The sequence below is a fragment of the Haliaeetus leucocephalus genome, unplaced genomic scaffold (genome assembly GCF_000737465.1).
Source record: "Haliaeetus leucocephalus isolate CR32 unplaced genomic scaffold, Haliaeetus_leucocephalus-4.0 Scaffold151, whole genome shotgun sequence".
Lineage (NCBI taxonomy): Eukaryota > Metazoa > Chordata > Aves > Accipitriformes > Accipitridae > Haliaeetus > Haliaeetus leucocephalus.
In genome coordinates this window covers 2096384-2108847 of record NW_010972587.1, presented here as the reverse complement: position 1 = coordinate 2108847, position 12464 = coordinate 2096384, and the positions used below count along the sequence as shown (strand labels likewise).

The following is a 12464-nucleotide window of genomic DNA, read 5'->3' as shown; positions in this document are numbered from 1 at the left end:
CACCGGCACCGGCACCGGCACCGGCACCGGCACCGCGACCGCTGCGGGGAGCGGGCTTGGGCCGGAGCCCCTGGCAAGGAGCGTCGGAAAACGCGGCCTAAGGCCCGGAGGACAGCCGGGGGAAGGGGCAGGAGCTCTCCCCGGCCCCCCCCTCCCCGCCAGGCATCCCCCATCTCCCCGGTCCAGCGGCGGGCGGGAACACACCGGCGCTCCGAGGTATCAACCGGAGCCGGTATTTCTGTAAGCACGGACATAAAAATATACCCACGCACGGGTGTGGCACGAATCGCGTTTTGTCAGCTGTCTGGGGCACTGACTGGGCGAAGGAGCCTCACTACAGCCACGGCCTCTGCACGCTGGAGCAAAAAAGAAAAAAAAGCAAAAAAAAAAAGGAAAAAAAAAAAAAGCAAAAAAAAAAAGCAAAAAAAAAAAAGCAAAAAAAAAAGCAAAAAAAAAGCAAAAAAAAAGGCAAAAAAAAAAAGGCAAAAAAAAAGGCAAAAAAAAAAGGCAAAAAAAAAAGGCAAAAAAAAAAGGCAAAAAAAAAAGGCAAAAAAAAGGCAAAAAAAAAAGGCAAAAAAAAAAGGCAAAAAAAAAGGACAAAAAAAAAAGGCAAAAAAAAAAGGCAAAAGCAGCTGAACGCGTGTTTACACCCATAGAGCGGGCCAGAACAGGGTTTCTAAGTCAATTGCAAGATCTGAAACTGGGGAGTTTCAAGGTACGATCGCCTTTCCTGCAGTTCTGGATCACGTCAGCGTTTCAGCAGCTACAGGCTGGCCCCTGCGAGCCCCGAAGCGAGCCCTTCCTTCTCTCTTCTGAAGGGCTGGCGGTAGCCCAACACCTTCGCTCCTCCGGTGACGTTCCTCTCCTCCAGCCCCCTGCGTCCACTTTCCTCTCCCCTGCCTTCCACATACATCCTCCCCGCAGCCTTGCTTTCCTCTCTGCTGTTCCCTTGCACGTTCTCCTCCTGCCCAGTAATGTTTCCAGGCTACGGGCAGCTCTTTGGCATGGAGCAAAGAGATGAAGGTTCATACAATCGCCGTATTTACATAACGACATTTTAGATTAGAATGAACAAACCTTTTCTATTTGTGAAGCACTTTTATTAGAAAAAAAAAAAATTATGAAAAAGGGTATATAACAAATATAATCTCTGAAGTTGGTCGGAATTTTTCAAGTTGAAACTGAATCCTGAGGGTTGTTCCCCCCCCACCAAAGAACAGAACAGTTTGTCTGAGTCATGGTTTTGTTCTTTTTTATAACCAGAATGTCCATGTTCAGAAGTCTTTGCAAGTATCTACATGAAATCCTAGGACTGAATTTCATATCCCAAAGGATCAAGATCCTGGTCCAAAAGCATCAGAGAAGATTCCCTCAGCTTCTGTAGAAGCTTCCGGAGTTCTTCTTTTGAAAATACCTAAGAAAAATAAAATTAAAAATAATGAAGTTATATTTATTTGCAATGAACAGCACTGATATCAAAGTAAATGGTGGTTAATTAAGTTGTAATTTTTTTTTCCCCCTTTCTTTCTATTGAAGACAGTGTGAACATCTGACATTTCAGAAAGGCATTTAGTAAAGGACTGGAAGCTAGTAGTAGTAGTATCCAAAACCTGAAGATAGTCTCAAGATAGCTCTGTCTCATAACCACTACAGAGATTATTGCTAAACAGCCAAATTTAATTCTCCTGTTATTGCTGGCAGAGATCTTAGGCCAATCCAGGCAAATGCATCACAGTGTTTTTCTTGGCCTTGATGTTTCTTTTCAGATGTCTAATCCTTAGGCCTTTTTTTTTTGGGGGTGGGGTGGGGTGGGAGTGTTGTGGTTTAGGTGTGGGGGGGTTGGTTGAGTTTGGGGTTTTTTTAAGTGATAAAGTTTTTTGGGGTTGTTTTTCAGGCTTGTGGAAGAAAAGAAGGTTAGGTAAACCCAAGTGCTCCAAAACAAAACCTGCTTATACAATGTTCTGAAATGTAATGGAAATAAAAAAAGAATCAATTACAATTCTACAGTTCAACTTAGAATCGTTTAGGTTGGAAAAGACCTTTAAGATCATCGAGTCCAACTATTAAACTTAATTCAATTCAATAGCCCCCATCCAAAAATTAGTAACTGCACTACTTGGAAGAACTGCTTGTCAGAAGACTGGCATCATCTTCAGGGTTTCAAAGTTAACTCTCTGATTCCTTAAGTCAGCATACAAGGAAGCCCTTTATTACTGCAGTGAATGGCAAGAGATAAAGAAACTTATGATGTTAAGGAACATATGGCGTCTTCCTCTCTATATAGAAGCTTCTTCCACAGTCAACCCACAGAGCTTTTAAATGGAAGCTAAGCTGCCTGCAGCTCTCACTAACTCACCGTATAAAGCTTGTGTCGTTCAGAAGCGACCATGTCAGCCAGTCGCAGGCACTCCTGATACTGTCCAGTACTGTGTAACACTGTGTGCAGTAAAAAGCACATCATTGGCAGACACAGCTTGCGCAGCAAAATCATCTGGTGCGTTCGTTCAGGGTCATCCTCGGCATCCTTACGATAGCAAAATAACGTATTAGTATTATGAACGTCTACCTTTAAAAGGCAACTCAGCATAACCACATAATTAGTAGCGTCAGAGGCAAAAAACTGGACTAACCAGCCTGGACTGGACTGCCAGAGCTGATTTGTACAGTAATCGAAGGGGAAGCAATCTGTAACTGGTCACAGCAAGGCCAGAGTGAATTAAGCAGAAGCACATCAAACTAAAGGTGACAAAGGTACAACTGAGTACAATCCATGCTTTGTGGTCTGCGCCATGATATAAAAATTCATTTTACCTCTCTAACATCAACCATCCATCCTCCATCAACAAACAGCAACACATTGTACATTTTCTCTTTCACATCAGCTGTAAGAGCATCCAAGAGGCCTTTCCAAATACCATAATCCATCTGGCAAAGAAATAAAAAATAAACTACTGCAGAACAGGATAATTTCCAAGGCTATTTTAGGACAGACTCTTCACCTAGCATGCAACAGCCAGCGCAGCTCCAATTCAAATTAGAATCTTCAGCCAATGGCTAAAACTTAAAAGCCTGCTGCTAACAGCTATTTCCATCCTTGCTTAATTCCCTGTCCAGAGTGTCAGACAGGCTGTTCGGAAGCAAAGCCACCAGAGGAAGATAATTTTAAACAATTATTCTGCCATGCTTATAAAACACATACTTGTATTAACTGAATACAGTATATTCATACTGGCTAGACATGCAAAAAGAACTTTTGGCAAAACAAACAAAATGGCAGCATCTTTTAGAAAAGAAAATGTGACAAATACAAGAATAAAAAAGAGTTAATAGCAAAATCAAGTACTCAGAGTTATTAATAACACTGACAATCAACACATTACAATGAATATTTATTACTACTTGAAAATATTATATGTAAAGCTGAGTCATACAAAAAAAACCCCAACACACGAGAATTTATTGTGCAGTGGCATTACTATTCTACTGTTTCATACTCCCCCAATATAAAACCAGAATAATTTATAATAGAGTTCTTAAGCAATATGAATTAGCAGTCTTCTACTCCGTTTCATTAAACTAAGACCACCTCCTAGGCAAGAATGTACATGTTCATAGTAAATAACTTGAACTTTTACATACCTCATACTTCTTTTCTTTATGTTCATGGGCCACTTTTTCAGTGAAACTTGCTTGTGGTAACAAAGAAGGCTTCTGTGGAGCTGAGTTCATGTGTTTAAACCATTCGTTAAAGGTTTCGTGGGCTTCCTGGATTGCATTGGAAACAGTCTTTTGACTTACATAATTACAAGAATGTCATTAAATGCACAGATATAGTGCATCCAGGAATCAGAAGTTAGATCAAATGGACAAAACTTGAAGTTTCACCACCAAGGCAAAGCCACCATTATTTCTAAGTAATAACTTGGAATACAGCATATCTGAAACTCACCAAATATGCCCGAATACATAAATGTTCCCGTATAGCATTGTCATCTTCAGCTGGAAGCGGAGTATCCATTCCCTGTTCTTCCCATTGGTTATATATTTCTGCTATAGAGTCTTGGGGAATCTTCACGAACACATCTTTTGCAGCTTCATGTTTCTTGGATGCTATGAGAACATGAACTGAGTATCAACAGCTTTGCAATTTCCATACTTTATTTTTATAAAAACTGACAAACCAATGCTTTTTAATAGACTAGGTTCAAAGTTATATCAAGTGTAATGCCAAGAGCCAACAAGAACAAAAACAACATTTAAAAGGTCAACAGTATTTGCGAAATTCAGTACCCAAGAACTTCCTCATGATTGCATTGCTTTGCTTAAGTGCTTCCGCCCTCTGTGCAGGATCAAATACAAGCCAATCAATTACATCTATTTTCAGCCGATCCGCCTGTAAAAAACAACATATAGACTCACTAACATTTCAAGCATACAGCTGATGGTAGACAGGTTAAATCTGGTCAATGAAATACACAAGTTTCTAGAGATATTTGGATAGCATTACGACATACTAACAAGGATAGCTTTATTCACAACTTTAGTATCAAAAGCTTAGAAAACAATCTCTGCAACCTAGAATAATTAAAAAATCCATTTCTAAGTATTCGCAAGATATTCAGACCAATGGATGAACATCAGGTCTCAAAAATTTTTATGGACTACCATGTGTCTTCCTCAAACTTTAATATGAATACACTGTACAAACATGATTTATGGAGCCCTTGCTATAATCTTCAGGGGTGCCATCAACCTGCAACCAGTTTTCCAACTCTTGCATTAGATAAACTACCTATTTGGCTTAGAGTTTAAACTTTGTACTGAACAGCAAAAAAATTGCCACAAGTTTGTAAACTATCAGTTGCTTTCTAAAGAGTACTTTGAACGCAAGCTATTAACAGTACCTCACTGTCACTGAAGTACTGAGTTGGATCCAACCAACACTCAATAGTGATGACAAGGAAACTGTCAGTAAAGGCAATCTGTCATAGCTAGAATACGTCACTTGAGCATGTGATAAGGTACATCTGAGATCCAGAGTATTAATCCTCATAATTCTTAGAAGCTACAATAATACCCTGCTCTCAGCTACAACAGATTTTGGTATAGTAATTTCATGGGCTTTATCTCCACTTACTGTTTGCATACAGACATGCTGCTGAGCAACATACACCACAGCCCAGAATATGAAGGAGATGTAGAAACAGAGTTATGAATTCGTGCAATTCAGCTCCTCACTTGGTCACATGGAAAGTACACTTCCCTCACAGGATTTTTCAAGGCAATTTCCACCATTGTTGAAAGAGAAATATGGATCATATACAGTAAAAGACTCTGTAGTTGATTGCAAACTGGAATACCTGCCCTACGAAGTACACTTACCTCTGTTGTGCCCATATCTAACATATGGTCATGGTGACTGAATTCACCAGCATCCTTCTTGCGGATGTTTTCAACAACAGTTTTTGTTATGGTTGCAACATCCAGACCTGGGTTAAAAGAGAACTATGTAAGAGCGATCATGAATTCAAACTTGCCACAAAATGAATTTCAGACTCCAATTGTTGATCTTATTCCTTACTATCAGTAACTCTCATCAGTCTGTTCACACTCACATTGTCGGACTAAATTATAAGCTTTTGAGATACGTAATTTATTGCAGGTATTTTAGAAGAATGATATTTGAGATAACAGAGAACACCAGACATGGGAAAAAGAATAAGACAACTAACAAGTTTTTCAGTCTGTGCTGGGGACCAGCATATAGATGTATTTGCTAAGACCACTGATTCCTACAAATCTGATGGCAAGACTATGATTTGACAGGAATGTACCAGGAAAAGCTCAGAATAGTTCTTTTACAGATGCTGAAGCAGGATGGGGTTTTTTTTTTGAAACCTTAGCCAAGTTTTTAAAAGAAAACAACTAAAAAATGATCGAAGAAAAGTCAGACACTGAAGTCTGCAGTAAATCTATCTCTTTGTGAATTTTGAGTGGCACAGAGGCATTGTCAAACAATGGACAGTGTGCTGCTTCACTGTAGTCCCTTTTAGTTTGATGTGTGGGCCTGGAAGCAAGCTTACGATTAATGCAAGCAACTCACCGTGGCTAAGAAAGAGCACTATAAATAGGACCAAAAAAATCAAGATACTCATAACCTTCCTAAATCCCCAAACAGGTTTGTATTTTTATAATTTGTTTTCTGAAATAATATGATCATGTCAAGCTTCAGAGCTTCAGCTTGAGGCAGGCAGCTGGCATTTACTTCCTGCTGTGTTTGGACATAATCCAGAAGCAAAAGTGATATTTAGTTTAATTCAGAGAAAGAATTGCGATTCCAGGTTAGTTAAAAACCACAATATAGCTACTTGAAGAAGTGATCAGCAAATTAATTTTATTTAATTGAAAAATGAAGAGACACAGGAAGGAAACATTATCATCTTCATAGCTAGGTCTTATTAAAAGCTACTGAAACACAAAATAATCCAGCATATAAAATGGTAACTGGAATATCAGTATATCTCACCTGCATCTTTTGCTAATTCAAGGCAGTGGTGGCGTTGATCACTTTCAATAACATCTTCAAGAAATAAAGCATACTGAGCAACAGCTAGCTCTGGGGGCAAGTGGCTAACATAAAATGCTATTAAATCTGTGTGCTTCTCAGATACCATCCGCTGCAGAATAAGAAGCAAATATTTAGAAAAACATACTATATTCCTCTGTGTAAACACATGTAAAAACATGTTTTATGTAAAAACATCAATGTGTAAGAGATTTCTGATTATTTTCTTCTGACAGAGGAAGATTCCACTTCTCAGCTCCTAAACAAGGATCAATAAAACTGTCTCTTATTCAAGCACTGCTGACAGAAACTCTGCATATTAGGCAAGCTTCCATGTATCTCTTCTCAAGAGACCATTAACTGCGTCACAGCTCTTTCCATCCTGTAACCTTAAGTCTTCTTTTCTTCCCCCTTTATGTTTAAATTACACTAGAGAAAGCAAACTATATTTTTGAAAGCTTACCTGAATGTAGGTCTTTAGGACTTCAACAGAAACTTCCTCCTTATTGCAAACAAATAAAAATTCAGTTTTAAATCAGATAATGTGGCACAAGAAAAAAAAGATACTTTACAGGGTATCACTATTACACAGACACAAGGTTATTTGCTTATCCTTGCTTCAGTTAATTTACACATTCAAACAGGCTCAGCTGGAAGAACTGTTCCTCTTGGAGAGCGATTAAAAAAATAAGTCTTCTGATTCAAAGATTTAGTGTTCCAAGGATTTTCTTTTTCAGCAACTGGATAATACAGTTTTTGGTCTAACTGCAAAGTTACTTTTAAATTTTTTTTCAAATATTTCCATTTTACCTTTTTTTTTAAATTAATAAATAAAATGTCAGGTGAACAGATGACTATTGCAGTATGCTACACGCACTGTTGTATTATAGAAAGTTCTAATCTTCTTCTGTACAGGTAATAAATATCACCTGGCTCATCTGTAATAGCCTACACTAAACAACCAAAGCACCTGAGACTGCTTTAGCTACGACTCAAGTGTTTGTTACTGTGAAGAACTATCATTTTAGTTTTGTATGTGTAAATGAAATTAGAGATCTTCATCTATGAATTGTACTCAAACATCAAATAAGGAACATCATAAAAGCTTGCACAACTGCCTCTTCCCTCTGAGGTCTACTGAGGGTTGATCGAGTAATCTTCCAGTAAATTCACCTACTCCAAAATTGTAGAGGCAGTAATCAACAGTTGCTTGCAATCCTACAATGGAATTTATGTAGGAAATTGCACCTTCTTTGTCTCCTCTGTTAAACGTATGCTAATGACTAGAGTCTTACCATACTTTAGCTTAAAGACCTACTCTAGCAAATTTTGAGTCTGGCTAAAAAATGTGTATGTATACACACACACACACACACACACACGTTCCTCTTAATTAGCTAAATCTTAACTGCCTTCAAAATAAATTTTAACAAGGGAATGAAGCAATGATTAGAGGCATGAAAAAACATAACTCAGAGCTGTATTTAAATCATCTAATGAAAACACACATTTGTCTTTTGCCAAAATAGGTTACATTCAGAAACATATTTGATACATAAGTGCTTCTAAATTTTAAAATAGTAGAAAAGGAGACCTTCTAATTACTTGTGATTGCCTCAGAAAAGAGTAATTACAGCTGTGTGACCCATCTGCATATTTAGCATAAATAGGCTAGGTAGCTATACTTAGTATATATTTTGAGAAAATATGAAAGTTTCAGCTAGTACCAATTACCTCAAGCAAAAACATTTATGAGCTTAGAGCAATAGGTACAATTCCAAGGACTCTGTATAAGATCGGTTCATATTCAAAGCATCTTGGCTGCTATGAATAATCCTAACATTGACGTTTGAGTCAGGTCCTTCTCAATAAAGGGCTTATAAGTAGGATCCACCATCCTCAAAAAATAATTTTCAAGCTGAACTGGAGGGGAGGAGGATGCTCGTTTCTAATTTTGACTGTTGTACTTAGGCTCCAAGATCAACAAATATACTATTTAAGCATGCAGCTCCTCATCAGCCTGGTAGCAATTTACCGTCATTGTATGTAGTTTATATATTTACACACAAGCCTTTCTACTTCAAAGACTAGCTATTGCTATGACAACAATTCAACTACAAGTGAACTTACCTTAGTCTGCAGACCCAAAGTGCGGAAAAACAGAATAAGATGTGTCATGAAACGAAGGAGGTGTCCTGGGAGCACACTTCTGTCTTTGGAAAGCCATCTGCTGAATTCTTCCATCAAACCTAGAGCCACCAAGGAAAAGTTGATATTAGCCATATCACGGGGAAAAAACACCTCAGAAATATTTCAAAATTATTCATTTATTCAACAAATGTAATATAGCCTCAAAAGACAAACAAAACAGAGCAGCAACAGTTTTGGAAACATTTAGCAGTTTCGCTGAAATATCTGCCATATGTATTTTGTCATTTCTCAGAAAAGTTACAGCAACAGTCTTACATATATTCTGACACATTTACACGATTTCATGACTTCTTTGAAAACTACCTTGTATGTCAAACTGCAGAAAGTCCCTACAGTTCTTGATTAAAGCAGCAGCTTAGGTTTTAGGTGGAGCTTGCCTACTGTGTGCCTCTAAAATCCATTCACACATAAGTTTCTGGAAAGGTCACTAGAAATAATGCAGTCAGTTGACATTTAAAAATTACTCAGAGAAAAGCTCACCATCCACATCTCCCAGTATAATGAATTTCTGAATCACATGATAGTGTTCTTGATTCTCCTCTATAACCCTCTGGGGAAAGAAAAAGAAAGTTCAAACTTTGAATAAAATCTTATAGCATAATGTAGAAAGAAAGCAAACTTATAAATAAAGCAAAGGTTCCTCCTTAGGGAAAAAAGCTATCCTATTTCAAAGGGTATTCTGCATAAAGAGCAGGAGAAAAGGCACTTGCTAGCTCAATGTCAAATTACAAGAATATCGACAAACTGAAAGAAAGAACCAGAATATAGATCTGTGGAGTTAATACTTTCATGGAAGAGACCCAAGACTAAGGGCTTTTTGCTCTGAAGAGGAGAACAAATAACAATGTTCCAGAGAATAGATTCTACAAAGTCACAGAAGAAACAACAATGTGTATAAATCCTTAAAGAAAAGGCTTACGACCTTACTTGGGGAGGAGATTTTTTTTTCCGGTAGAGGAATTAAATGCATGAAACGCAATTCAAATGCACCTGTAAAGTTGCTATATGGTGAGGACTGCACTAGAAAGGCAAAGGCAGCTGGGTGTATCTGTGCCTGACTGCATCAATCTGTAAGCTGTCTTTCAACATGTCTTTGTCTTAGCAATATGATAAATGCTATATGTCTATTTCATCAAATAACAGTAAGTGCAGTTTCAATTTAATGTTTACAAAAATTAACATATAAGTTATATACTCCATCTTAAATTAATTAAGCACCCTGGGTGTTGAAAGTAACAAAAAAACACAGGTTAAGCAAATATGCCTTTAGATTTTGAAAGGCCTGTTTTGAAATATGCACACAAACCTCCTATAAAGAAAACTGAAACCTCCTACAAAGAAACAGTATGTAATCTATCTTTGCACATTTTATCAAAGCATTAAATATTTGATTTACTCTGTCTGCTTTGTATGTCTGACAACACTTGACAGTCAGCTGTTTCTTTAGCACACCCCGCTAGTTTGGCAGACATGAGGCAAGACAAAACCTGTATCTTTTTTCATCATTAAAAGGTGGCAGCATATAGAAAAATCTATTTGAATTGAGAAATTACACATTACAGAGGTAGAAAACCTAGAATAAATCAGTCACTGTGCAATTTGACCATTTCGTTAAATAGTGTAGTAAAAGCAGAACCTAGGGAATAGTAAAAAACAGTAAACAGTGAGAAGAAAGACTGTAGTTAACATGTACCTTTTTGTCTGTTGCCTGAAGTTCTTCAAAAACTTTTTCTGAAGTCCAGCTTCAAAGTAGGAGAGAAAAGGCAAAAAACATTACCTTGAATATTCCAAACAGATCATACAGGATCCTTTGTTGAGTGTAGGAGCATAATTTTACTTAAAACTTACTTTGTTTCTAAATAATCTCTAGGGAGCTCTTCCATCTCCTCTGCAGTTATTACTGAGGTTCGTATTTCCTGCTCAACAAGAGTGTCCACCATGACTCTGAAATATGCCCAAACAGTATCTTCCCAGGTATCGCAAACTGGAAGAAGCTACATATTAAAAAAACAGAGCAAAAATTATCAAGAGATGGAGAACTATCAGAATCCAAACAGAGCAACTGTAATTTAGGATCAGATTTCTGGGCACCAAAGCAGACTAATAACCACAGCAGCCTTTCCTTCATCAAAGCAGGATACAAAAAGTCCTTCCACTGAATAAAGCTCTAGTTCCTTGATTATTCTATATCAAAGGTAGTCAACAGAAATAGTCCTATCCTCCTTCCAGAGGCAGCACCACTCCAACACCATTCTGCCTCTTGTGTACCACCTCAGAAAACCAATCCAGATGAAGACTATCCACTTTTCTGCCTGATCACTTTTCAGAAGGATCACTTCGCCTTACTGGTTTATGTCATGGCTGTACAAGTCTCAGAGCAGTAGTGAGCTGTGAAAGGTAGGAGGAAGGGAGTACTGCTGCTGTGGTGATATAGAGAATTTTATATCCAGTTCTTCTCTGAATCTTGCTAGGCTCTTTCAGCATTGAAACCCTAGGACAAGTTCCAGAAAAACCACTGCATTTCATGAAACACTTCTCTCTTACAGTAATTTTAAAATTACTGAATTTTACTGAAATTACTGAAATTTAATTTCATTAAATGTCTCTCTGCTCTGTCACAGGAAGGTAAGCATCTTCTGTTCTGTAAGTCTGTATAATTTTACAATGCCTTTTTTCCTGTAAAAGAGCTAATTTTAAACTTCAATGAATAAAACCTGAAAACATTCCCTATTCCCCCTCTTTTTATTTTCTGAATTATCTTTATTTCTACTACATCATACCAAGATTGCGGGGGGGGGGGACGGAAATCAAGCTCCTCAAGTAGGAGCTTACCACGGATTACTATAACAGCAAGGAAACTTTTATGATAGTCTGCAACGTTCCTCATTGTTCTTAAAAATAAAAAAAAAAATTAAAAATCAGTAGTTAGAGGAGTGGGAGAGCACAAAAACATCTGAAGGATTAAAACTAATAAAAAGAGAAAACTAAAAAGTGAGCATCATACAGAGTATAAAACCTATTGATAATGGAATTCAGGTACAGAATAATCTTTGGATACACCAACTCATCTGTAAGTATACTGTGCATGAGCAGGGAAGTGACTATATAAGCTCTTAAATAATACTGAACTAGAAAGGAACTAAAACAACATTAGAACTGTTTGTACTGAAAGTCAGCAGGAATAATACTAAGAAGAGTCTAACGTATATTTAATTAAGGCATGTCAATCCTACAAAGAACATGTCTACTAAAGCAGCAATGTTTGTTATTGTCCTGTTTACTAGATCTTTAGAAGTACAATAACCAGTAATTGCAGTATTTCTGATATCACTGTCACATATGAGAAACAAAATGTACAACTACCAAACACCACTTAACTATGAGGCCTGACATACCTGTTTGAGGTTTCCACTCAGTGCTGCATAGATTGCTCTCTCATATCTATTAAACTGCTCCTAAAATAAACAGTAGAAAATATAACTTTCAATTACAAAGCATATAAGTTTTCTACTCACTTTACATTTTATTAGAGATTAATCCATTACAAAATGTTCCATCTAACAGTTTCCAAGAAAAGCTGGAAAATCACAGGACACATCAGGAGCCAAAATAAGAATAGCAAGTGACCTCCCCTTCACTAGCATCCCCTTGTAACTTATGTTAAAAATTTATATTGACCTGGAAAGAA

General features: G+C 37.5%; 1 protein-coding gene and 1 long non-coding RNA gene across 4 annotated transcripts in view; one reads left to right on the top strand and one right to left on the bottom strand.

Moving 5' to 3' along the window:
• The first annotated feature begins 631 nt into the window (after positions 1 to 631).
• LOC104828221 lies at positions 632 to 2339 on the top strand. Its single transcript, XR_774003.1, has 3 exons — positions 632 to 715; positions 1264 to 1480; positions 2087 to 2339. It is a non-coding gene; the product is annotated as an uncharacterized LOC104828221 (long non-coding RNA).
• NUP107 (nucleoporin 107kDa) overlaps positions 1242 to 12464 on the bottom strand; it is a 31277-nt gene continuing 20054 nt past the window's right edge. For all 3 annotated transcript variants that reach the window (XM_010561749.1, XM_010561750.1, XM_010561751.1), the window contains 14 exons: positions 12172 to 12231; positions 10625 to 10770; positions 10470 to 10518; positions 9257 to 9326; positions 8696 to 8814; positions 7029 to 7067; positions 6527 to 6677; positions 5383 to 5489; positions 4291 to 4393; positions 3950 to 4110; positions 3640 to 3765; positions 2812 to 2925; positions 2357 to 2524; positions 1242 to 1414 (listed from right to left, as the gene is read on the bottom strand). In XM_010561749.1, the coding sequence (XP_010560051.1) occupies positions 1307 to 1414; positions 2357 to 2524; positions 2812 to 2925; positions 3640 to 3765; positions 3950 to 4110; positions 4291 to 4393; positions 5383 to 5489; positions 6527 to 6677; positions 7029 to 7067; positions 8696 to 8814; positions 9257 to 9326; positions 10470 to 10518; positions 10625 to 10770; positions 12172 to 12231 (1521 nt within the window). In that variant the 3' untranslated portion in view covers positions 1242 to 1306. The remainder of the gene's footprint in view (positions 1415 to 2356; positions 2525 to 2811; positions 2926 to 3639; positions 3766 to 3949; positions 4111 to 4290; positions 4394 to 5382; positions 5490 to 6526; positions 6678 to 7028; positions 7068 to 8695; positions 8815 to 9256; positions 9327 to 10469; positions 10519 to 10624; positions 10771 to 12171; positions 12232 to 12464) is intronic.